At 37.7% G+C, this 23,446-nt stretch overlaps 1 protein-coding gene across 9 annotated transcripts in view; it reads left to right on the plus strand.

Annotated features, from left to right (window-relative positions):
* IFT80 (intraflagellar transport 80) overlaps positions 1 to 23,446 on the plus strand; it is a 147,964-nt gene that overhangs the window by 67,073 nt on the left and 57,445 nt on the right. For all 9 annotated transcript variants that reach the window (XM_007063085.4, XM_037909456.2, XM_037909458.2 and 6 more), the window contains 2 exons: positions 1,321 to 1,410; positions 4,810 to 4,947. In XM_007063085.4, coding sequence (XP_007063147.1) covers positions 1,321 to 1,410; positions 4,810 to 4,947 — 228 coding nt within the window. The remainder of the gene's footprint in view (positions 1 to 1,320; positions 1,411 to 4,809; positions 4,948 to 23,446) is intronic.

Here is a 23,446-nt window from a genome sequence, read left to right on the forward strand (position 1 = left end):
AGGATTGGCTTGGAGTCCCCAGGAATTAAAGATTAATCTTTAATTAAAGATTATGTCATGCGAAGAAACCTCCAGGAATACGTCCAGCCAAAATTGGCAACCCTTGTGTGTGTGTGTAAAGTAATACTAGCAATATTGTGTGTGTGTGTGTAAATTAATACTAGCAATATTGGTATTACTTTTGAAAGCAAATTTTGATAATATATATCTTGTATTAATATGGCAAATAAGCCTTATATACAGTTTTATTACCAAACTCTTAAAAGATCAAAGGGTTGTTTGGTAAAAATGTTGCTGTTTAATGTACAGTTATATTTGCTGTAAAATCTGAGTGGGGGAAGTGGTGGTTGTAGCTGTTTTCTCATTAGAGTTATGGTAACACCTGAAGTTCCCAATCAGCATCAAGGCCCCATTATGCAGTGTTCAGCAGATCTGTCTAATAACTGACTGCCATCATTTTCTCTGCAGGAGAAAAAGCTAGCATAGCTATTGAACATTTCTTTCTCCAAATACAGGGAGCAGATATTTTAATACTAATTTGTTATTTCTTTGCACAACTTTTATTTGAGGAGCATGTTAAAAGCTGTTTCATTAGTAAGATGTCAGTAATATGGCCAGTCTTTGGGCTCAAGAATCTATACGGTATAAATAGTTATGTAGAGTTTACCTCATATATGAACATATGTCATGTTAATATTCTTAATAAAGCTATCTACTGATAGAAGTAAGCAGTAAAAATGAGTGAAAATGATATTTTATGGGGAGTGGGGACACAAATAAATGGCTACTTAAGGTTTAAATGGAGTTTAAGAAATAGATCCATGTTTAAAAAGATGAAAGAACAGATATAAGCCGTTGCTGAAAATATTGAATTAGGGAGAGGCCTAAATAGAATAATAGTAACAAGCAGAGGTTTAAAATAAAAAACCCAGAAATTTCAAATAAACAGAAATAGGCTTTGATTTTTTTTAATAAAAAAGAAGGAATATGCAGAGGCTTTAAAAATAAATTTAAAAAAAAATCCTATTGTAGTTTGGAACATTCAAATTGTGGAGACGCTTAGACAAAATATAAGTGCATAACCACATTATTACCCTTGTCCTCACTCCCCCTTTATTGTGTGTTATGTTAAATTAAATTGTAAGTTTCTGCAGGAAGAGACCATGTCTGCTGTATTTGTACTGTGCTAAGCACAACTGGAACCTGATCCTGACTGGGGCCTATAAATGTTACCAGAATAAACAACAGTAAATACTAAAAATAATAGTAAAGCAATTGCTAGATTTAAATGTATACTTAATTTATTTCTTTTCCTGTCAGTGGAAAGCCCATGATGGAGTTATTTTAAAACTTGATTGGAACTCAGTCAATGACCTTATCCTGTCTGCTGGTGAAGACTGTAAATATAAGGTGTGTATTCGCAAAAAGAAAAGGAGGGTGTGTATTGTTTAACTTTAATTACAGTGGATTAAATTATTTAAATAAATATTTAAAGCAGCAACTGAGTAACAATACTAGGCACTACTAACTTTCTCCAACCTTCCCAAGACCTTTCAAACTCAAATCCAATTAGACAGAAAAATTTAAGTGTAATTTGAAGGTTTTCAGTTTTCAGGAAATAGCAGTTAAACTGAACGAAAAGATTCTAGCGCATGTTAACACAGTACTATTTCAAATGGGACTACATCAGCGCTTGCTAGGTACCTTTTAGACCGCAACAGCAGGGTTTACACAAAGCAATTAGAGCACAACACTTTAGTGCACTCTACACTTTGCACCCCTCTAGTGTGCATTTCTGTACCAGGTAGACAAGCCATAGCTGCTGAAGGAATATTAAGACTAAGATATGAACTGAGAAAAGTTAAGAAATTACAATTAAAGGGGAAACACAGTTTGTCCTGTTACCTAAATACAGGTGGGATCCTCAGGAAAATTGTATAACTGGCACACTGTTCTCTGTCAGTAGTAGAGGATGCTTTATGTTTTCCCCCTTAATTGTGAACTTACTTTAATTAGTTGGTATCTGAATTCTAACATTCTCTCATTTATGTGCTGTGATTTTAAAAAAATCTTGAATTATATAGTCTTTCTGTTTAAATCTTCTCTCAGATTATTGCATACTATGAATGGACTCCCTGCTAATATACTAGTTACAGTGACCTAGATCATCCACTCTGTGGACGAAGGGAACTCGCTGAGATCCCTCTGCATCATGCTGTTGGAGGGCAAGGTTTGCCACCTGCAAATAATCTTCCCAGACCTGGCAAATACCTGGGAATTGACAGGAGGCCAAGGGCCATCTTTAACAGAAACCCTCTGCCCGTGCTGTTGCTCTGACCCCATAAGCCTTCAAAAGCCACCAACCCTTCCCCATTCAGGTTTCCTGCCAGCATAGCTCCAGTAGAGATACTTTCCCAGGAAATACATCCTCCCTGGCATGGTTTGCTCCAGGTCCCTGAGAGGGGAGGAATATGTGGCCTCCAGCTATTATTCCTAAGAGGGGAACTGATGTGCATTTTATCCCCATTGCAGTTGTGTTCCCAGCCAACTCTCACCTTCCCAGCTTCTCCCAAGTTCTTTTCTACCTTCTGCACAGACCTGGGGGTTCTGTAGTGAGTCTACTGCAGGGTCTGGAGACTGGGGAACTGTGAGCAGATGAAGGGTCTGGTAGAAAAGCCAGGGGAAGAGGATATCTGCATGTTGATGATCCCTCCATGTGGTTCTTGAGGGTATGAATTGGGCCAGTAGATTTTAATTACTCTAGTTTTATTTTTAATTTTTTAAAATTTTTGTCATAAACATACTGTACAGCAAAATAAAAATACACAAAGCTCAAATTTTATATAAAGAAATTAAAGAGACAAGGTGGGCGAGGTAATATCATTTACTGGAGCAACTTCTGATGGTGAAAGTGACACAGTTTTGAGCTACACAGAACTCTTCACATCTAAGAAAAGTACTCAGAGCATCACAGCTAAATGCAAGGTGGAACAAATTGTTTAGCGTAAATAGTTAACACACATTCTAAGGAACCATTTGTCTGAAATACAAAGAATGTCATTTGATATGAAAAATTGGTGGAAATGTAAGAAACTTTAAAGTTTAAATTTCATCTGCTATATTTGTCACTGTTTAGGAGAAAAAATAGAAGTAAAATTATAATTTAAAGAAGTGACGATCATTGTATTGAAGTGAGGGTTAACAATATTCCATGAACATTTTACTGATTGGTATGAAATGAGAACTGAGAAGAAGAAAGAATAAGATACATTAAGAAGACAGTGAATGGTAAAGAAAAAGAAGGGAGAAAGGAGAACTAAAAAATTTATATAAAATATGTTAATGAACCCCCATATAATCTCAACTACTTTTCCTATCCTACACAAACTATTAGAGCTCAGCCTGAGCAAAGAAAAACTTAAAAAAGAACAATCATAAAAGGACTCTTGTAGCAATTGCTCTCATTTCAAAAACACATTTTTTTCATGTCAGTCTAAGATCTGTTTTTGGAAATAGCTTTAAACCTGTGTAAAATGTTATTTTTTTATCATTTAACTAGGTACTAAGTTTTAATAAAAACTTAATTTGTACTTTGATTATTTAATATAATTTTTTTTTATAAACTTATAAGTTACTAATGGGTGAAGTGTTCTTGCTGGCATTCTACTGGCAGTGCCATTGGAAAATTTCCAAATTACATTGACAACCTCATTATCAACTTTTTTAATGAAGAAAAATAAGAATATTTTTCATAGTTTTAAGATTCAGCAGTAAGAGTCTTACACTTACTTCAGACCCCACATGAACAGCTTGGGAAATGAGATGAAGGATATGTGAAAGGTTTATATTTCCATTTCAAAAGATATCACTCATTTTAGTCACAAAGTTACCTGTGTTCCACACAAATTTGGCATCCCCTTGCTTGTATTGGTGAAAAATGTTTACAACAAAAATAAAGAATCATGAAACTGATGGTAACAGTTATCTTGCATTACAGAATTGAATCCCACAGCATTTTAAGTTTTGTGCATAAATAATTTCTTCTATACCTCAGTTTGGGTTGTTATCACAAACGATCTCTCCCCTTTGGGCCTCAGCAGATTGTGAGGCATCTGAGAATGTACAACCATAAAGATTCTGTTCACTGTCCCCTGGCTTGACTTGCTGACTGGCTGTTGATAGTTGATGTGCATGCAATTTTATATTTGATATTACTATACAAGAAGAATGATCAGAAGTATTTAGGAAACATACAGGTCTAGGAAAAAACGTACAATAGTGCACCAAGAAACAACTAGTTAATAATGCAGAATACAGATATCAATATAATATTTCCCATATTTTAGCAAAAGAAATCCGACTTCAGGTAAAAATTATTTTTGTGGTGAGCTGGTCTTCCAAGTAGCTGGAGGAGAATGCATTGAAATAACTTAGAAATAGGAATCTGATTTTACAGAGCATTTGTTGCTATAAAATCTTGAGATAATGCACAAAAGAAGGGCCCAAACTTCCAAACTTGATTTCATTGGGAGATTTGGGCATGCAAAGTATGCAGGATCAGGCCCAGCTGTTATATTGTGCATATACTGTAAAAACAATCACACACACAAACCCAACTGTTAAATGCATTAGATATCTTTTTTAATGTAGCAATTTGTTTAAAAAATAAACATATTTCTACAACTTAAAAATATTTTAAGCTGAGGAAATGATGCCTCTAACATAAGAAGTCCAAAATATAAAGAATGATGCCTCTAAAATAAAACATGTCCAAAATAAATTCAGACTAATTTATTTTTTCTTTCTGAGGTGTGGGATAGTTATGGTCGTCTACTGTACAGCTCTCAGCCTCATGATTATCCTATAACTTCTGTTGCCTGGGCTCCGGATGGAGAATTATTTGCTGTGGGGTCTTTTCATACTTTGCGCCTATGTGATAAAACTGGGGTAAGTAACAGCTCTGACAAAGAACAGATGTAGTGTGCAAATTTATTAAAAATATAGTAAATATTCCAGAGAACACACATGTATACACATATTTTCATTTGTAGAGAATAGTCCTGGCTTTTTAGTATCTTTCCCCTGGGTGCTTCTGGCTGAGTGATTGTCTCCTTTGTCTGTTTGGTGCATTTGTCTCTGTATTTAATGGTGCCTTATGAACACTTTACAGTTTTGTGTAGGGTCAACTAGTTCTATCATATTTTACCCTTTTCTCTTCACACCTTTGGTTGTTACATCTTTATTATTTTATGCTTCACAATTATATTTTGCAGATTCTTTACCAGATCAGTGTATAATTCTTATTATTTATCCTTTAAAGATACCGTCTACACTAGAGTTTCACTCTGGCTTCTCACTCTTCCATAGCTAGACAGAAGAACTCCTCTAGATAAAAGTGTTTTGCTTCACAGAATTAATGGTTGTGGTAGTAGCTAGCAGGTGGAAGTTCTCCCTCATCTCAGCCCCTTGTGCATCCATCAGCTGCTGCTGCTCAGCCTCTAGAATCTTCTAACCATTACCTCAACTATGATAAAAGACTGAGGTCTCTGAAGGAGCTGTCCCCTGATTTTCATCAGACAACGGTTGTCTGGTTTTTTTTACTTTCAGCTTTTCTCTCCCGGTATTTTGTTCTTGTTGTTGACCTAGGTTATTGGTTAGTCTCCTGTTAAAACTTAACTTAATTCAGTTTCATGTAGCTTCCTTGGTATTTTAGACTAGGTAGCTCCAGATCACTGTCTGACAAGATTGTCTCTGTGGCTCTGCAGCGTGTTGTTCACAGTTCTTGTCAGCCCATCGCATTACCTCAGACCTCAATGAGTTGGGATTCTTGTCTTACTCCCTATCTCTCTTTTCTTGGTGGCATTTTATCACTTCACTGAGTTTGACACTTCAACGCTTGTAGTATTTTGGGTCATTTTCATCAGAATACATTTTGATTTTCTTCACAGTGCACTTTACAGTTGCTTTGGCATACTCTTCCAACACATGAGCACATTCTGCTAGTGCTTTGAGACAGTTTTTGGCACATTGATTTGGAAGTTTGAAGTGCCAAGTAAGTGTCTAAAGACATTTTTTCACACATTCCTTTATTTCAGCAAGCCAACCTCTCCTTTAATCCTAAAGGAGGTAAGAACCTTCAAGAAATGTCAATTAGGCCAAAGGATGGCAGTCATGAATGCGCTTGACTTCTGCATCCTCTGCCTTGGAGTTGAGTAAGATGTGTATAAATGAGGTGTGCCTTGAAATGTTACCTAGAGCCATCAAGTTTCCTGAGGAACACACAAAATCCTTCTTGTTAGGTACCCTTGAGAGACTCACATATGTCCATTCTGCAGTTAGCTACAGAAGTTTGCTCCTTCAAGCAGAGCATTCTGAGTCTTTGTTGGCCCCTGTCATAAATATAAAGGGAAGGGTAACCACTTTTCTGTATACAGTGCTATAAAATCCCTCCTGGCCAGAGGCAACATCCTGTTACCTGTAAAGGGTTAAGAAGCTCAGATAACATGGCTGGCACCTGACCTAAAGGACCAATAAGGGAACCAAGATACTTTCAAATCTTGGGGGCAGGGGGAGGGGGAAAGGCAAAGGCTTTTGTTTGTGCTCTTTGTTTACGTGGTGGTTCTCTCTTGGGACTGAGAGGGGCCAGACAGAAATCCATCTTCTCCAACAGATCCTAATCCAAGTCTCCAATATTGCAACCAGTATAGGTAAGCCAGGCAAGGCGGATTAGTTTAGTTTTTGTTTTATGTGAATTTTCCCTGTGTTAAGAAAGAGGTTTATTCCTGTTTTCTGTAACTTTAAGGTTTTGCCCGGAGGGGGATCCTCTGTGTTTTTGAATCTGAATACCCTGTAAAGTATTTTCCATCCTGATTTTACAGAGATGATTTTTACCTTTCTTTTTTTTAATAAAATCCTTCTTTTAAGAACCTGACTGATTTTTGCATTGTTCCAAGATCCAGGGGTTTGGGTCTTTGATGATTTTGTAACAAATTGGTTAGGATATTATTCTCAAGCCTCCCCAGGAAAGGGTGTGTGTAGGGCTTGGGGGGATATTTTGGGGGAAGATGTCTCCAAGTGGTCTCTTTCCCTGTTCTTTGTTTAAAATGCTTGGTGGTGGCAGCATACTGTTCAAGGACAAGGACAAGTTTGTACCTTGGGGAAGTTTTTAACCTAAGCTGGTAAGAATAAGCTTAGGGGTCTTTCATGCAGGTCCCCACATCTGTACCCTAGAGTTCAGAATGGGGAAGGAACCTTGACAGCCCCACTCTTGTCAACACAGACACGGTTTTCCCACAGGGCCAGCAGATCCACTTCATCAGTTATCTTGAAGTGAATTGCACTGTGTTGAAGCAGAGTTCTCTGAAATATACTAATGATTTGCCCTGAGTATATTGATGCACCAAGATGCTAGTACTGAAATTCAACTGTTTTGATGAGGCATTTCCTCTACAAAAGTGCTGAGCGTAGGTGGCATAAAGAGAGAGACATTGACTCTTTGACATATCTTTTCTATACTTCTTGACGCCAAGCAAATCCAAAACAATCACCATATTCCCCTATCTCTTCTGGTGCTGAATTTTTAGAATCTGGATGGAAACAGTATGTGTTTAGAATGTGGATGGAAGTGGTATGTGATGACTAAACTAGGCTGATCCTTCAGGTTTGAAGATGACGTTGGTTTCCCTTTTTCTGCTGCTTGTTTCTGTGTTTTATCATTCTTGCTTTTAGAAATCCCTTGAGCTACTTACTCTTCATGAACAAGAATCTGGTGGTGATTAAAAAAAGGAAAATTGCCCACTTGTAATTCTGGCTCTTTGAGGATATTATCAGACAGTATTCTTTTTCTCTCTCACATACACCTCCTGCCTCTCCTCAGATTCTGGTGTATTTTCTTTAGGAGGTTTTTATGGTTTTTGATTTGTTTTGTTCCGTTAAATGGTGGGTGTTTGTTTGATGGTACCATTTTTTTCTAACTTGGTTTATTTTGGGGAGCTCTTCCTTCCAATGCAATGTAGGAACTCACTAGAAGGTTTTGGAGACTGTGTGTGGGGTTGGTCCACATGTGGAGGTGGGATAGCGTGCAGGCCACAATTACCGCTGCCCTAGGGTTTAAAAAATATATTGCGCTCAGGAAGTTCTGCCCTGTTTATTATTGAGAGCAAGACCCAAGAGTGAGACTCCTGTAAGATGATTCTTCAAAGAAGCTGAATTCCAGGTAAGAAATATTCTCTCTTCTCTTAGAATATTGTTAGCATTCTCAGATTTTATGGAGATTGCATATTGGCCACAAAGAATCCAAAGCAGACTAAGGTTTAAGTAATTTTAAAAAATGTAGGTTTGCAAATTACGTTGTTTAATGGTATCTCCAACATAAATTGTCCTTTTTTAAGAAAAGTAGATCCTGGTATGCAACTTCCCTGCTTACCTATAAGCCTTTGCTTTGTCAAAAAATTTTTTAGTTGTATTGGAATAAAATATTTCTTAAGAGTAGGTACAGCACATAAGATTGTACAATTTTTAACAAGTTTCTTAATATTATTACTTACTTACAATAGCCTGAACATAACTTGTTCTTTTCTGTTTATAATTTTGAACAGAACATTTATTTTATCTATCATTAGAACAAGCAATCGAAAGGCATGCTGTACATGCACAAATATGGGATTAAGAACACTGAGGGCTAGGCATGTTGGATCAGGCAATGAATAGGACAGGTGGCCTTTTTCTTATTCTAAAAATGTATTATATTCTAATGCATATAGAAAGCAACACTGCTAAGAAGTTCTGATGTCTTATTTTCTTGAACTATTTTGACCCTGGCACCATGATAGACTGGAGGATGAATCAGTTATGTAGAGGATTTCTTCAGAACTCAGTAGGTTGAATGCGCAACCTAGCAACTACAAAGACTTCATGGCCAAATTTTTGTTTGTTGGTTTGGTTTAGTTTTGAAAAAATGTATCAGTTGATATCATTTCCTTCCTCAGAAAATACTATGTTTTATTATTTATAATAATCTTTAAAAGCTGTCACTGTGACATGATACAATATTCTACAAACCTAGCTTTAGGAACAGATTGGTCCATCGCTGTTTAAAACATTGTGTCACTTAATATCAGTACCAATCTGAGAAGAAGGGTCAGTTAGATGAGTTAAGAAGGTGAATTACCTTAACAAACACGGACTATCTTTGCTAGTGGGAGACATGTCCTTGAACTGAACAGAAGCTTTCTTAATAGTTGGTGCTAACTCAAAAATAATGTCTAGTATTAAATATTAAACTTGCTGATTAATAAATATTTACATAAATCAAACAGCAGAAATCTGCATCTGTTAAATTCTTCCCAGTTTCCACCAGTGATTTTGTGTTAACATTTTACTTTATGGTATTTATGTTATATAAATGCTCTTTGAATTTAAAATACAAAAATACTATACAAATTGAAAAATGTGTATGCATACACACTCAAATATCAAACCTTGTCCCTCACAAACTTGCTGAATTACTTGAAAGTGAATATATACCATGTTTTCACTGAATGTACCATGTTTTCAGTGAATGGCCTCCGTTTTTACCTTGTAAATATCAGATATAAATAAACCTAATTAAGATCTATCCACACACCATAATCTTAATATATACAAAAAAACGGTTATGGCTGGGCAGGAAATTTAATCCACTGACAAGTGACTTATTCCATTGAATATACAGGAACTAATAGATTCTGTGAAGAATATGAATAAGGTGCTAAGATTTAAATTCTCAGGTCAAATGAGTTAGTTACATCTTACTTTTTATTTTAAGCTAGGGCCTTGTCTACACTTATAAGTTTTGCTGTTTTAACTGTCATCATAATTGAAGCAAACAAACTCCCCTAGTGTAGACATAGTTATACAATAAAAGTGCTTAGGCGATGTCTACACGAGAAAGAGTTCTTGTCCTGGTATAGTTCATACCAGTTCCATGAACAAAATAAGTTATACTATCAAAAGCTCTTTTTTGCTGGTATATCTGCATCTAAACTAGGACTTTTGGTTAGATTCCCTCACAGACCCCACCCCAATCTTAATATGCCAACAAAACTTTTAAGTATCAACCAGGCCTTATACTAGTATAATTTATTCCAGTTCAGTGAAGAGAAATAGAAAGTGCCTTATATTAGTATAACTGTGATACTCCAGGGCTTTAACTGGTGTAAATACATCATGAAAAAATCACACTCCTTACTGGTGCAGTTTACTGGTAAAACTTTTTACTACAGACCAGGCCTAAGGGTTTGTCTACATATGAAAATTAATCAGGAATAAGAGTGGGTGCGAATTTTAAATGGGTTCACTATTCGTGATTAACTCCATGTGTGTGTACACTTTTTCTGGAATAAGAGTGTGAATCAGTTTAACCCACTGTGATTAAGTCAATTTGGTATAAGGGCATACTTATTCCAGAATAAGAGCCTCCACTCATGGAGTTAATCAGGAATAGTTATTCCAGAATAACTCCCCATGTAGACAAGCCATAAGGCCCAGATCCTCAAAGGTATTTAGGCATCTAACTCCTATTGATTTCAATGGAAGTTAGGAGCCTGAATACTTTTGAGGATCTGGGCCTAAGTGTCTGCTTCTGTAAGCCGAGGGGAATCCTCGGGTATAATATGGCCAGCTAACATGACTTCAGATATCTATGACTTCACAAACGTTGAGAGGGCTTTCTAGTCATGTTAAGCTAATTCCATTCAGCTAACTTGATTGAGAAAACATGACTTTTTTGCTCTTCGAGACAGGGGAAAATATGTTAGTCTGCATAAGGCTTTTTAGTTGGGTTAAGATAACTCTCTTGAGCAAGCACAATTGAAAAACAAACCTCTTTTGCCTGGCAAGAATTAGGAAGAGATTCCAACAAAATAATAGTAAAAAGCAGGGTTTCAAAATTAAAAAAATAAAGAGAATTTTTTAATAAAAAGCAGAAATAGTTTGAGATTTTATTTATAAAAAATGAAGGAAGAAAAGAAAATGCAAAGGCTTTAAAATTAAATAAACAAAAAAGAATTCCTGTTATAGGGAATTCCTGTTATATCCTTTGTTTCAGGAGAAGAGCTTGTTTTCTGACCGGTGGCTAGTACTGATCTTTAATTTCCATCTTTTAAAAAAAATAAGGTCGGTCAGATTTTAATTTTACCACACTGTTAAAGATGACTTTCTAGTCAATTAATTAAAAAGAAGGGATGAAAGTCTTACCCCACTCTGTTTCCTGTGTGCCAGTTTTAAAGGGGCCAGAGCAGCGTAAATGGGTGCTACGTTCCCCAGATATAGCCAGGGAGAATTCCCCCAGTGTAGGAACTGGGGACAGCCAGAGCAGCCTTGTCTTTACTAGGAAAAAAGTTGCTTTTTACCATGTTAGCTAATATGTGGTATTTAACACATTTTAAAATCCTAGTATGGAAATTCACATGTTAGCTGGTCAAGGCAAACCCCAGGCTCTCCCTAGTCATTCCCTCTAATATATGTGAAATATATGTGAATACCTGCTAATATATGTGAAAACTACACACTGCCTCATCCCCATTAGGATTTTACCCCATGTTAACTAAATATAATGGGGGAAAAAACACTTTTTTTCCTAGTGTGGATGCACCCAGACTTTCTTCTAAGGACTGTTTCATAAATCCTGGTGTAAGGTGTAAAGTTGGGGATGCAAGGGATTGGAGCCACAACACTTAGTTGTAGCTAAAGTTTCTGGGCAATATGGGACAGGTTACACCTATGGTACACCAGAGCCACTCAAGTCCTTGGATCACTCCAGAAACGTGAAGACACAATAGTGGTTTAAAGACAGCTTAACTCCCTCTCCCTCATGGGCTATAAATTCTGTGTAGAGCCTCTTAAATTAGAGGCACAGCACAGAATCTCATCCCAGGGTTTGGTTTGTTTTTTTCTAGCTCCACATTCATCTTATGTTTTAAAAGTTTTATTTTTCTTCTGTAATTTCCTAGTCAATAATGCAACAAGAAAGACTCAGATGACAATCTCAGACATAAAGGGGCCAAACCTCTGGCAGAATCATAAATTTGGAGCCTCTACATCATAATAATCTCAGATAAACAAATGTGCTTTGAGAGTACAGCTCCGCTCTTCAGCCAGATTGTAACAGATAAATTTCATGTCATCTAAGTGCACTATGAGTGAAATTCTACCCTGTTGAAATTAATAGGGATTTTGCCATTGACTTCAGTAGGGCCAGAATTTCACCCTGTGATTTTGTGCATCACTAACATATGAATAAGAGAATAGTTAATTCTTGCCTGTAGTGACTGCACATTTGTCATTTGTACACACAAGCTTGGTGTTTATTTTTTTAAACAAGGCAATAAAACCACCATATATATGCAAAGGATTGGACATATATAGGGATATATATTGGCTTTTAAGAAGAAACTTTTAGAAAAGTTACAAACAAACGAAACAATATTTTGATACTTTGTTGAATGCTAACAAAAATTGTTCGTTACTCTGATAAATATTCCTTGAACATTTATGGTTTTTCTTCAAGTATTCTAAGCACTTTACAGATAATAATGAATTATGCGTCACAATACCAGGGAAGTACCATTATTTTTTTTAATAGATGGGGAAACTCAGGCACCCTATTTCATGGTGGTGGGTGTCTTCCCCAAGGCTACCTAGTTATATGTAGCAGTGCCAGAATAGAATCCAGATTTTCTGAATCTGTCATGTGCTTTACTTACTATGTAATGCTTCCTGTCATTGGACCATTTATCAACTCACTTGTCTTTCACTCACTTTGGCAACACTTCACTGTTTAGAGACCAAAGTAATAAGTGCCTTACAAATATACTAGGGAGTTTTACCTTTGAATCACACCTACCTCAAATATGCTTTTGATATAATTATATTTAAAATGGCCTTTTTGAGACCTCAATGTTTTTCTTTAAAATATGGCTAGACTGGAATTACAAATACATTCCATAAAGAAAAGCTGTTAAGAAAATGTTAATGCTGCACAGGTAAGTACTCTAAAGTCAGGAAATGACAAAGTTTGGTTGCATTTGCATTAACTTTCTCCTCTTGCATATTCATTATGTTAGTCTTTACATGATTGTGTACTATTTTTCAAATATCATACTGTAATGTTGCACAGTATCATGTAATGTTAGTAGCTCACAGAAGAGAAGGCCAGGATCATTGCATTGGCTACACATACTGAACAGCTGTAATAAAGGACGCCCCTTCTTATGCTTCTGTGTGCATCCCCTATGTCTCCTCCCATTTCACAGCATCACTCATATGTATAAGAGCATTACTGAGCCCATAGTTTTTAAGACAGTGAGAGAGAAAAATAAGGCATGTGATATACAAAGATCATGTAAATACAAACACAATACATGTTTATGTAAAAAGTGTTTGGATATAGTGACTGTGTTTGGTAGAGCATTCACAAGGAGATCTGTCACAACAGAGCAATATTCTCGGTGTCATTAGGCCTAACTTTTAAGCATCTAGAAAATCACTGGAGTCTCAAACAGGTCCTGGCTCGCAGCATAGCTGGACCCCTCAGTCACATGTCCCCCATCATTCTCCTCTTCCTCTTTCTCCTTGTTCATGCCAGGGACCTGTGGCTCGGGCTCCTCAAAGGTATACACGGTGGTGTGTGGGAGGTGGGGTGGGGTCTCTGCCAAATAGGGCACGCAGGTCTTTGTAAAAGCAGCAGATCTATAAGTCTGCATCCGATTGACTGGTGGCCACCCTGGCCTTCTGATATGCCTGATGTAGTTCCTTCACGCAGCACTGCTGCTGGACCCTCTTATACCCCTTCTCCTGCACCCCCTATGCAATCTGCTCATAGATGTCCACGTTTCTACAGCTGGTCTGTAGCTGTGTTTGCACAACCTCTTCTCCCCACAGGCCCAGGAGGTCCAATATCTCCTGTCTGCTCCAAGCCAGAGTACATTTGGAACATGTAGCTGGCATGGTCAGCTGGGTAATTGTTCACAACAATGGAGAGCTGCTGGGTGTGATTGCCAAGCTGGACAATCAGAAAAAGGCATTTCAGTAATTTGTGGGGCTTTAAAGGAAGAATTGGCAATATTTAGACATAGCTTGGATATTAGACTATACAATAAAAGATCCCAGGGGAAAAAGTGGAAATGGGACCAGTTTAGCCATTTAAACTAGATTGGATGAAACACAGGAGAACATCGTGGAGGGACTGTTTCTACATTAGCAAGAGAGGGGAGAAAATGGGTGAATTAAGTCTTTTCCATCTCAAATTTGTATGTATGGTTGCTGGTCTTAGGAAGGAAAAAGGACTTTCAGAGCTCAACAGCTTGTACTTCTTCTTTTGCTGGATTGTCATTGGGAAGTTAAGATTATCTCATGAATATTAAGGTGACTCATCCAGATATATTAAACACTATTGCCCTTCTCAATCTATCTGTAGAGCATCAATGGTGTTTCTCATCAATGGCCTAAAATGGCTCCCATTGAAATCAATGGCAAATTTTACATTGACTTCAGTGGGAGTGGGCTTAGGTCCCAAATTATCTGGATTTTTTCATACCTATTTCTGCTTTTCCAAAACATACAGTAAGAAGTGCTCTACCATGAAGCCTTTGGAAATTTAGTGCCATAGTGCTTGGGAGCCTTTTCATTGACTTAGTGGCTTTTGATCAGGCTGCCCCCAAAGGACCAGTGTTCACGGTTTTTCATCTGAGAGTCTTTCTCCTAGCCAAAGCCCTTGACTGAAAGAATTGTAGCTATGACATAGAATCTAGAGGAAAGAGATGAGGTAAGAGAAGAGTGGTGGAGTATTTAGGGTTCTTCCCATTTAACAGAACTAAAACTGCTAGTTTCATTTTAAAAGGATGAATTTATTAATATCTAAGAGGAGGTTTTATAATATTGGATTTGTATATTTTTTTATTTTTTTATTTTGCTGTGATGTGCAACTTTATTTCTGTAGATTTTAAAAATGTGTTTTACATCAGTTCCCCACAGATTTTTTTTGTTAGCTGTTGTCTGATTCTGTATTAGAATTTATTTTAAATAAGATTGAACTAACTTTGTTAGGAGAAAAATTGACAACCAATATTTTCTGATAAGCAGATACCATACTAAAGGATTTTGTCAACATTTTAATGCAGCTAGTTTTGTTTTACAGAAGACCGACTTTATACCTGGTTTACTACACGACTCTTTAAGAAACAAAGACATTAACAGTAGCTAAAGCCAGATGCTATCTACTGTTCAGCAGCCAGCAACAATAATTTATTAGGTTAGCCTCCAAAAGTCTTGCTCCTTTATGCAAGTTTTTTCCCTGACATTTAAATGTAAATAATTGCGAAAGAATTAGCCACACTAGCACTGTGGGAGAAGGGAGAATGAGTCACATACCACCAGAGTGATAGTGTTTGAAGAGAACCAGACCTAGCTTTACTGGTCAACACAGACATTTTTATTGTGTCTGATGTAATGGAGCTGTATCAGCAAATTGCTCCTCGGGGAATCATCAGGAGATATATGCATCATTAACCCTTCTCTAGCATATGCATTTAGTTATGTGACATAATTTAATTAAAGCTTTCATATATATTCTTTGCTTTCTTTTCTCTTCCTTCTTACCTGCTTCTATGCTTCATCAGTTTTCTGCATTAAAAGTAAACTGCAAACAATAAGTGCAGAGTAGATTAATTTTGTCACTTTAAGAAAACTTGGGGAAGCTGTTGCACTATGTATAGCATTCATAACTGAAGGAAAGTAATGTAGCTGACATATAAAAGATATTTTGCCTACTATTTTATGTTGCAACTGTATGCACTGCCTGCCTCGGCTCCTGTGAGTGCTCTAAGATCATTGACGCTAAACAGTAATATTAAAAAGTAAACATATCTGCATTAATGAGTTAAATAAAAATAACTTTTTTCCTTGGTTTTTTAAGAATCTGATCCCTTAAATGGAGAGCAGTGCTTAAAATGTTCATTCCTGCGAGGTGGGTGACTTTCTGTGGCTTTACATACTTCCCTTGACAATACTGATCATGTCACAATACTCAAAGTAATATAGAAATAGAAGGCAGGAAGGACTCAGATCCACTAGTGTTTCCCCACTGCCCTAATTACAGGAAATTGATCACACTCGTATTCAAGAAAAGGCTGTTTGTTCAGTGCTCCAGAGAACAAAAGAGGTGAATACAGCCATTTATGCAAGACTTGAAAATGAAGCATTGAGATCAAATAAACGGCATCATCTGTTCATATACATATTTTTATGAATATCAGCAAATACTAGCTATGACGGATAGGAGATATCTGTTTTAATAATTTTGAAAGTGTCTTCTATGTGTTTGTTTTGAGAATGTCTTTCAGTTATTCATTTTTTCCACTAGTGATTAATTTGCCCTTATTGGGGATTGGGTGTATTTTATTTTAGATATTTTGATACTGTTTTACTGTTTATTCAGAGAATTTTAGCTGCATGTGTGTGCACACACACTCCCGATTGTAAATAAAGTTTATTTTATTTCTTGTTGAATATCTTTTTGGCTGATGGTACATTTTTCTGTGTATGTATTTTTTGTGACTTGTGACTCAGGCATATTTTCCAATAGATAGCTGGCTGATCTGTTGCTGAATCTTCCCACTTGTCTTTATCTTGTGAGCTAGATTTCACTATATTCAGCATGACAGACCACTCATGTTTTTTAATGCAAGCAACTCTTTATACATTAGTCCATGAGTTAGTCTTTTTAAATGGCTGTGTGTGTCATAAAAGCTTTGTCCTTTATTGTAGAAGTAGTTGAAGCCATTTTACTTTAGCTATTATGCATATTTGATTGCTTCCACAACATTGTTTCTCTTTATAATTCTTTGGCTGGCTGTGTACAATTCTGTTAAGAATTTTTTAGAAATATTTGGAATATATAGTAAAAAATACGGGGATTATGTCTAGTATCTTGTGGAAAGGTGAATGAGAAATAGTCTGCAGTGGGGACTTTTTTTTTCTTTTGTAACGTGAAGTATCTTGTCCATAGTGCTATAGAAATTAATGTTGCTGGGATTTCTATTATAAAACCAAATATTGAAAGAGTTATAACTACATGATTATACATTTCCTTCAAGTTGTGAGCCTTTTGAGAGAATATGTTAAATAAATTTAATAGAAATTGGTTAAAACACAGTGGTAGCTGTGATGAGTTTTATTTTGGAGAAGTTCAAAAATAGTCAGTTTTAGTGGTGCTTGTTACTTTTTTCACTCAGTAGTAAAATGGCAGCTGAGATTTTAAAAAACCCAACAATTTGGCAGACACTTAGTGATACACGTTCAAAGTTATATACAGAAATTTAACCCCATGATTTGCTTTATTGTTAATGAGTTGCACAGCTCTCTGTGTACTACTTTAAGATTTACACTGTAATTTAGATTGATGCCTATTACTGTTTTAAAAGATAATGTAACTGAGAAGTTAACATTTAAAAAGTGGCTACTGTGTGTACACAGTAAATACTTTTTCATAACATTTTAATAGTGCCAAGGCTTAATGTCAATTAAATCAAAGTAGAAATCCTAAGAAATCTGTTTTCAATAGTATTATACTGGGATTGGATCCCAATCCTTGCTGATACATCTATATGTGTTTTAATATTTCCAAATTCAGATCCCTTTGAGACAAAGCTAACATGGTTAATCAAGGTTTTCCATTCAGTGTCCCTGTGATTTCATCTGCATTTATTAGCAATGATGGGATGGAATTCTAAATGAGATAACAACTATTGCATCCAGATTTCCCATTGAGTTATATTGGTAACCAGTCCCTTCCATAGTAGCACAGTTTGATTTACTAGAATTGACTGGATAGGATCCCAGTGTAACTTTTGGAAAAAAGTTAATGCATTTGAATCAGCTATAGAAGTGGTACTCATTGTGAAGAGCGACATTGTCTCATACTCTACGTTAATAATGAATATGGGAAAGTTGGTCTTGGTTGTACTCAGGTTCTATTGTTTATGAGGGCTTCTCTGGATGCTTGGAGATCACTAGCTTGCCTCCTGCAAGAAAAGTTGTAGACTTCTAATAGGTAACCTAAAACGAGGTCATAAGAATTGACTTTAATTTTTGGGGCTGACGACTGTCTAATATTTGGGAAGATAGTGGAGACGCTCTTTAGTTTACTCTTCTTTTGACTATCCTGTGTCATGGAATACTTTCTTCCTCTGGTTAAAAAGCTATTGAATCCACCTGATGCATTTCCTTACCCCCAAGATCTGTGTGTGCTGCCTATTCAGTTCATAGACCCATTCAGCCTGGTCTGAAGAACCAGAAAAGGAACCAGATGTAGATTCATGTGTAGATGTATTATAAAGTTCATATTCATGTAATCATATTTTTACATTTAACTTTTTAAAAATGTTCCTATGGGGGTGGGTGGATGGATGTGTGTGTTAAGGAGTGTTTCACACACACATTAAATACCGATTTTGTTTGATTTATAAGCCTTGTAGCCTGGAAGCCGGATTTGGCTTCCATTCCCTCTAGAAATGAACTGACACTTTCTGAAGTGGAGCTTCTAGACAGTTTAAGCTGAAATATCAATTCAGAACTGGGAGGTGCAAAGAACTTCGTGCCAGCCATGGTATGCATTGAAACTACAGTGTATTTCCAGATGCCAGATGCCTGAGCTCCTTGTAGGTGGTATTTCAACTTAACTGTCTTGTAGTCTCTATTGCTCTAATTTTCTGATTTAAAAAAATCAAAATTAAAAGAAACCTAAATTATCTTTTTTCTTTAATGTTGAAAAGCAAAATTCTGAAGCAGTAATTTCTCCATGTCTGTTGAACTCCCAGCACTTGCTCTATCTTTGCCTCAAAAGCCCTATTCTGCAGGATTAACCTGCTACTGCACAGTTCCATTGAGTTCATGCTATATCAAGTGCTACGCTTTTCCATTTCCCCCTCAACATGATGTAAAATCCTCTGAGGCACATGGAAGTTGGTAAACTTTCAACTTTACAGGAGTGAGTGCAGCAGAATAAAATGGCAGCACTGGGAAATTTGAGAGAAGCTATTGTTCTTTGAATAGTGTCCCTAAAGGTGCTCCACATTAGGTGTGCATGTGCCTCTTGAGCCCTTTATTGGAGATTTTCAATTAGCAGTGTGTATTCAGCCCACGCATGCGCCCAATGTCTCCTAGTGCTGGATACTGAGGCTATATAGGGGTGTGAGGGTGAACTGCCCTCAGTTCCTTCTCAACCACCTTGATCTGAGACAGAGCACTAGCATGTCTGCCTTGAGCATATTCTAATATTGTATCTAATAAACATTTCTAATATTTCTGTAGTGGTTAAGATAGTTGTTAGTATAGTTAGTCAGTTAATTAGATAACTAGTGAAAAGATTGTTTTACTCCTCTTTCCCTTCAAGGAGACTTATTTTTTTCCTGGCAGGGCATGCCTGGCTCATCAGATTTCAAATGTTGTCTCTCCTGCTGAGAGGTTATACCTATGAGGAAGAGCCAGTCTAAGTGTGTCTGTTGCTAGGGAGGGTCCTACATCTCCTGAAGTACAACTTCTGCCTGACCCTCGAACAGGAAAAACAAGGAGATCAAACTCAGACTGCAAATGATGAAACACTCCTGTCGGCCAGCTTCTGAGTCCATTCAGAAGACCCTCCTGCCCCACGCATTTTTCCCTGGACAGATACAGCATCCCGTCTACGTCGGCGCAGGGAAGACTTCCAAAGAGAGAAGCGCAAACTCTCACCTTAAAGAGCCAGCTCTGAAAAAATCCAGGTTCCTGGCAAGATCTACAGATTCAAAGCTTTGATCTCTCAACTTGGTATGATTGAGTGTCTCTCACTGTTGAGATCCCAATATCCGGATTACTGTCCTCCAATACCACAGGACTCTTAACTGTTTTCAGTAGGTGCTCCTCCTTTGGATGAGGTGGAGGAGGATGAGGGAGACTTCCAGTCAGTCTCCTCTATTTCTGCTCCAGGTTCTCCAACATATCCTTTCAGGAACCCATTCTCTGAAAGTTATAGGAAAGATTGGGCTCCTTAAGAGTGGTGGAACTGACCCTGCATGCCACCTCCATTTTCAGATGGGACCCCCAAGCTGCCTATTGACAACAATTTGCCAGACCACTGGTACCGTCTCATAGGGAGGTAGAGTTGTACAACCTTCTCTTCTCCAACTAGCCTCCCCCAAGAAGGATAGATAAGGAGACCACCTTTCAAACACCTATTTCGTCCTTATCTCCGGATGAGGTGGTTATGCCTCCGCCACCATACATGGCCAATAATTTTTGGCAATTTCAAGACTTCATAAAGATGGTAGCTGACACTCTTGAAATTCCTCTCAAAGAGGTCAAGAATTCACAGCAAAACTGTTGGATATCTTGCAGTCAGCAACACTGTCCAGGGTGGTGTTGCCCGTCAATGAGGCGCTCCTAGATCCGGCTAAAACAGTGGCAGAAACCTACATAATTCCACCTACATGTAAATGGGCAGGTAAAACGCATAATGTTCCCCCTATATAACCTTGGTATCCAAAATGAATAGGCATAGGGCTTATGCATGGGCAAAACAGACAGTAACTAAAAATCTCCAGTCAAGGGGTTGAGAGGTGCATGCTCACCTGAAGTGGAGCCCCCATAGGGACACACATCTCAAAGAACTGCAGTTACTGCCCAAAGTGAGTAACTTCTTTTATTTAAAGTCCTCCTTGTCCACTAAGAAACTTTTTCCAAGGCTGTTTAGCCTGAAGCATAGACTTGAAATTTTGATAGTTAAAATTATTTGATGGCAGTGATATAATGGGAATTTTCCCACTGCTTAACAGGACTTTTTGTAAAAGACTAGCAATAGTGAGAGTGTTTGCTAAATTACTAATTTTGATGGTACCATAAACCTACTCTAACTTTTCAGGACATATGTAGCTCTATACTTCTGCCAATTATCTATTGCTGACTCATTTTGTAATATTTAAATAAATGAATTATTGAATTCATTATTGATGAGCAACTTAAATCCACTGTAAGATTAGTTTGCATGTAAGTTACATGGAACATGTGCACAGTGTAGACAGCTGTAACTGAGAGAGCATGAATTTATAGAAACACATGTTAATGGATCATCAGGGGAAACTAGTAGCCCAAGCTTGTGACATGCTGAGCATCTGCTGGGAGATAGGTGCGTTTAAGGGATGTTGAGGGTGCTCAGTATTTCCTAGAAGGTACTCAGCACTGTCAGGACCTAAATCACTGTGTGTGAATAGAGAAGGATGTTCAAGCCAAAATGAGGTTAGTGAATACAGGGGAACAAGAAGTAACAGAACAAACACGCTGAAGGTCACATCCTGCTCCTTTGAAGTCAATGAATTAAATGGAGCAGGATTGAATCCTAAATTGATTTAATGAATGGGAAAAAAAACTTCATCCAATTAAATAATTTCTGCAAACTGCATTTACACAGCAGATAATGTAAGACAAATCTAATGTTAGTAAGAGTACACTGGTGGTAATTTCAAGAGGATGAAAACTAATGCAGACGAACACTTTCATATTCTGCAAGTCAGCATCTCCCACAATTCTGACATGGGGTATGAGGTATTCCCTCCTTATCAGAAGTTTCTGGAGGCAGTTCAAGGCTGCAGCACAAACCATGTTGGCCATGTCCCCTTCTTTGGTTTACCCCTAAATCTTCTGCCTCTGCAGTAGCAGTCAGTGGCAGTTCTCTTTGCTCCTGACATTTCCTTTGCCTTTTTATTTTGTTTGTTTTCAGGCAGTAGCAAGCAGCCTTCTCTTTTCTCTCCTCTTCCTGGACTGGGTATTCAGCCTCCCGGTGATTGCAACCACCAGAGTCCTCACTGCAGCATCTCCCTGCTGGGTTCCTCTGCGCTCTGTCAGGTATGGCAGAGCAGCTGCCTGAGCACTGGGCTAAGTTGAAAGGGTGCTCCAACTGCGAGGCAGCTTTAATGGGCTCTACAAAGGGTGAATTGTCCCCTGCCTATTCTCAGACAGGGACCCTAGCACTGGAAGGGAATGGAGCTTTGAGTCAGACAGACATGGTGAGTTTCTTACCACCTGAATAAACCAAGACTCCACCACAAAAAAGCCAAGCAAGGAGAGACAGAGCAGAAAAGGCAGAGGCTCTAAGGATGAAGAGGACTTCGTTCAGCTGGCCCAGGGGATAAGTCCAGGGGCAATACAGGACCACAAACATAAGATCCTCCCCGAGCTCCTGGATCGTCCCCAAGTCCTGAATGGTTCCCAAGTTCTCTAGGGAAAGAAGGAGAGCTTATAACTAGCCCCTTTCTTCCCAACTTGAGGCACAGAACTCTGGCAATGAGACACCCCCGCACCCTCCCATCCGGGGAATTCCTAGAGGGCCTAGGGCAAGGTCTGACCCTAAGAACTTCTAAGTGCCAGCTAGCAAAGAGATCACTGTTCTGTAACTGTAACTCCTGACAGGCATGACAAATTCACTACTCCCAATGCATTGCTTCATAGTATTTATTCAAAGAGGGTCAAGTGAGGCCTCTAATAAAAGCTTATGTCATACTAATCCTCATAATCATTGCAGGATGTATGTATGGATGATGATTAAGGAGTTGTGCGTACATACTGAAAAATATGTTTTAAAGTCTGAATCAAAGCAGGGCTGACAAGCTGGTTTTGACCAGACAAAGGATGTATATTCCACATCTGCCTGAGTTCATATGTAAAATAAGCATTGTAATCCAACGCAATAGAGGTCCATTTGCGTTTGATGTCAACATGAGACTATGAAGGCAACGTGGAGCCAGAACACCAGGGAATAAACCATGGGGAGTTATCCTGAACATGGGGACAAAACATTCAACTTTGAGGATATAAGCAGAAGGTCGAAGAACACCTCTTTATCCTTCATTGAGGAAGCAAAAAGGACAGTGCTTTTTGCATTCATTAAAGAGGCATCCCAGCCATGTTGGTTGGAGACACTGAGAGATTGCTTTAGGGGAGATAAACTACTTTAGACAAAGGCTTAGCCTGTTAAAGTTAAGGTTAGACTCTAGGAAGCATAGTATATTTTTTGTTTTATATATAACCATTTCTGTTTCTGTGTTATTCTTACTCACTATCTCTTAAATCTTAGCCTTTGATAACAAGCTTATGTTTATTTTTACTATAAATATATCTCAGTGCTGTGATGTTACAATGGACCTGATCTTCAGTTGAATCAAGCAAGCTGGTGTGTGCACTGTTCCTTTGGGTACAGCTTACCTGGTAATTTCTGTGAGTGTGAAGTAGTAAAGGCCTGGACACTGCAGGGGATTAGGGTGCACATATTATTAACCTGCACGGCAAAGTAAGGGCTTGCAGAGCCCTGACTAAATTGTTTGGGAGCTAATGGACTGGTGATGTCAGGGAGCTGACACCCCATAAAGCACAAGCAAATCTT

This window comes from Chelonia mydas, chromosome 9, assembly GCF_015237465.2.
Source record: "Chelonia mydas isolate rCheMyd1 chromosome 9, rCheMyd1.pri.v2, whole genome shotgun sequence".
NCBI lineage: Eukaryota > Metazoa > Chordata > Testudines > Cheloniidae > Chelonia > Chelonia mydas.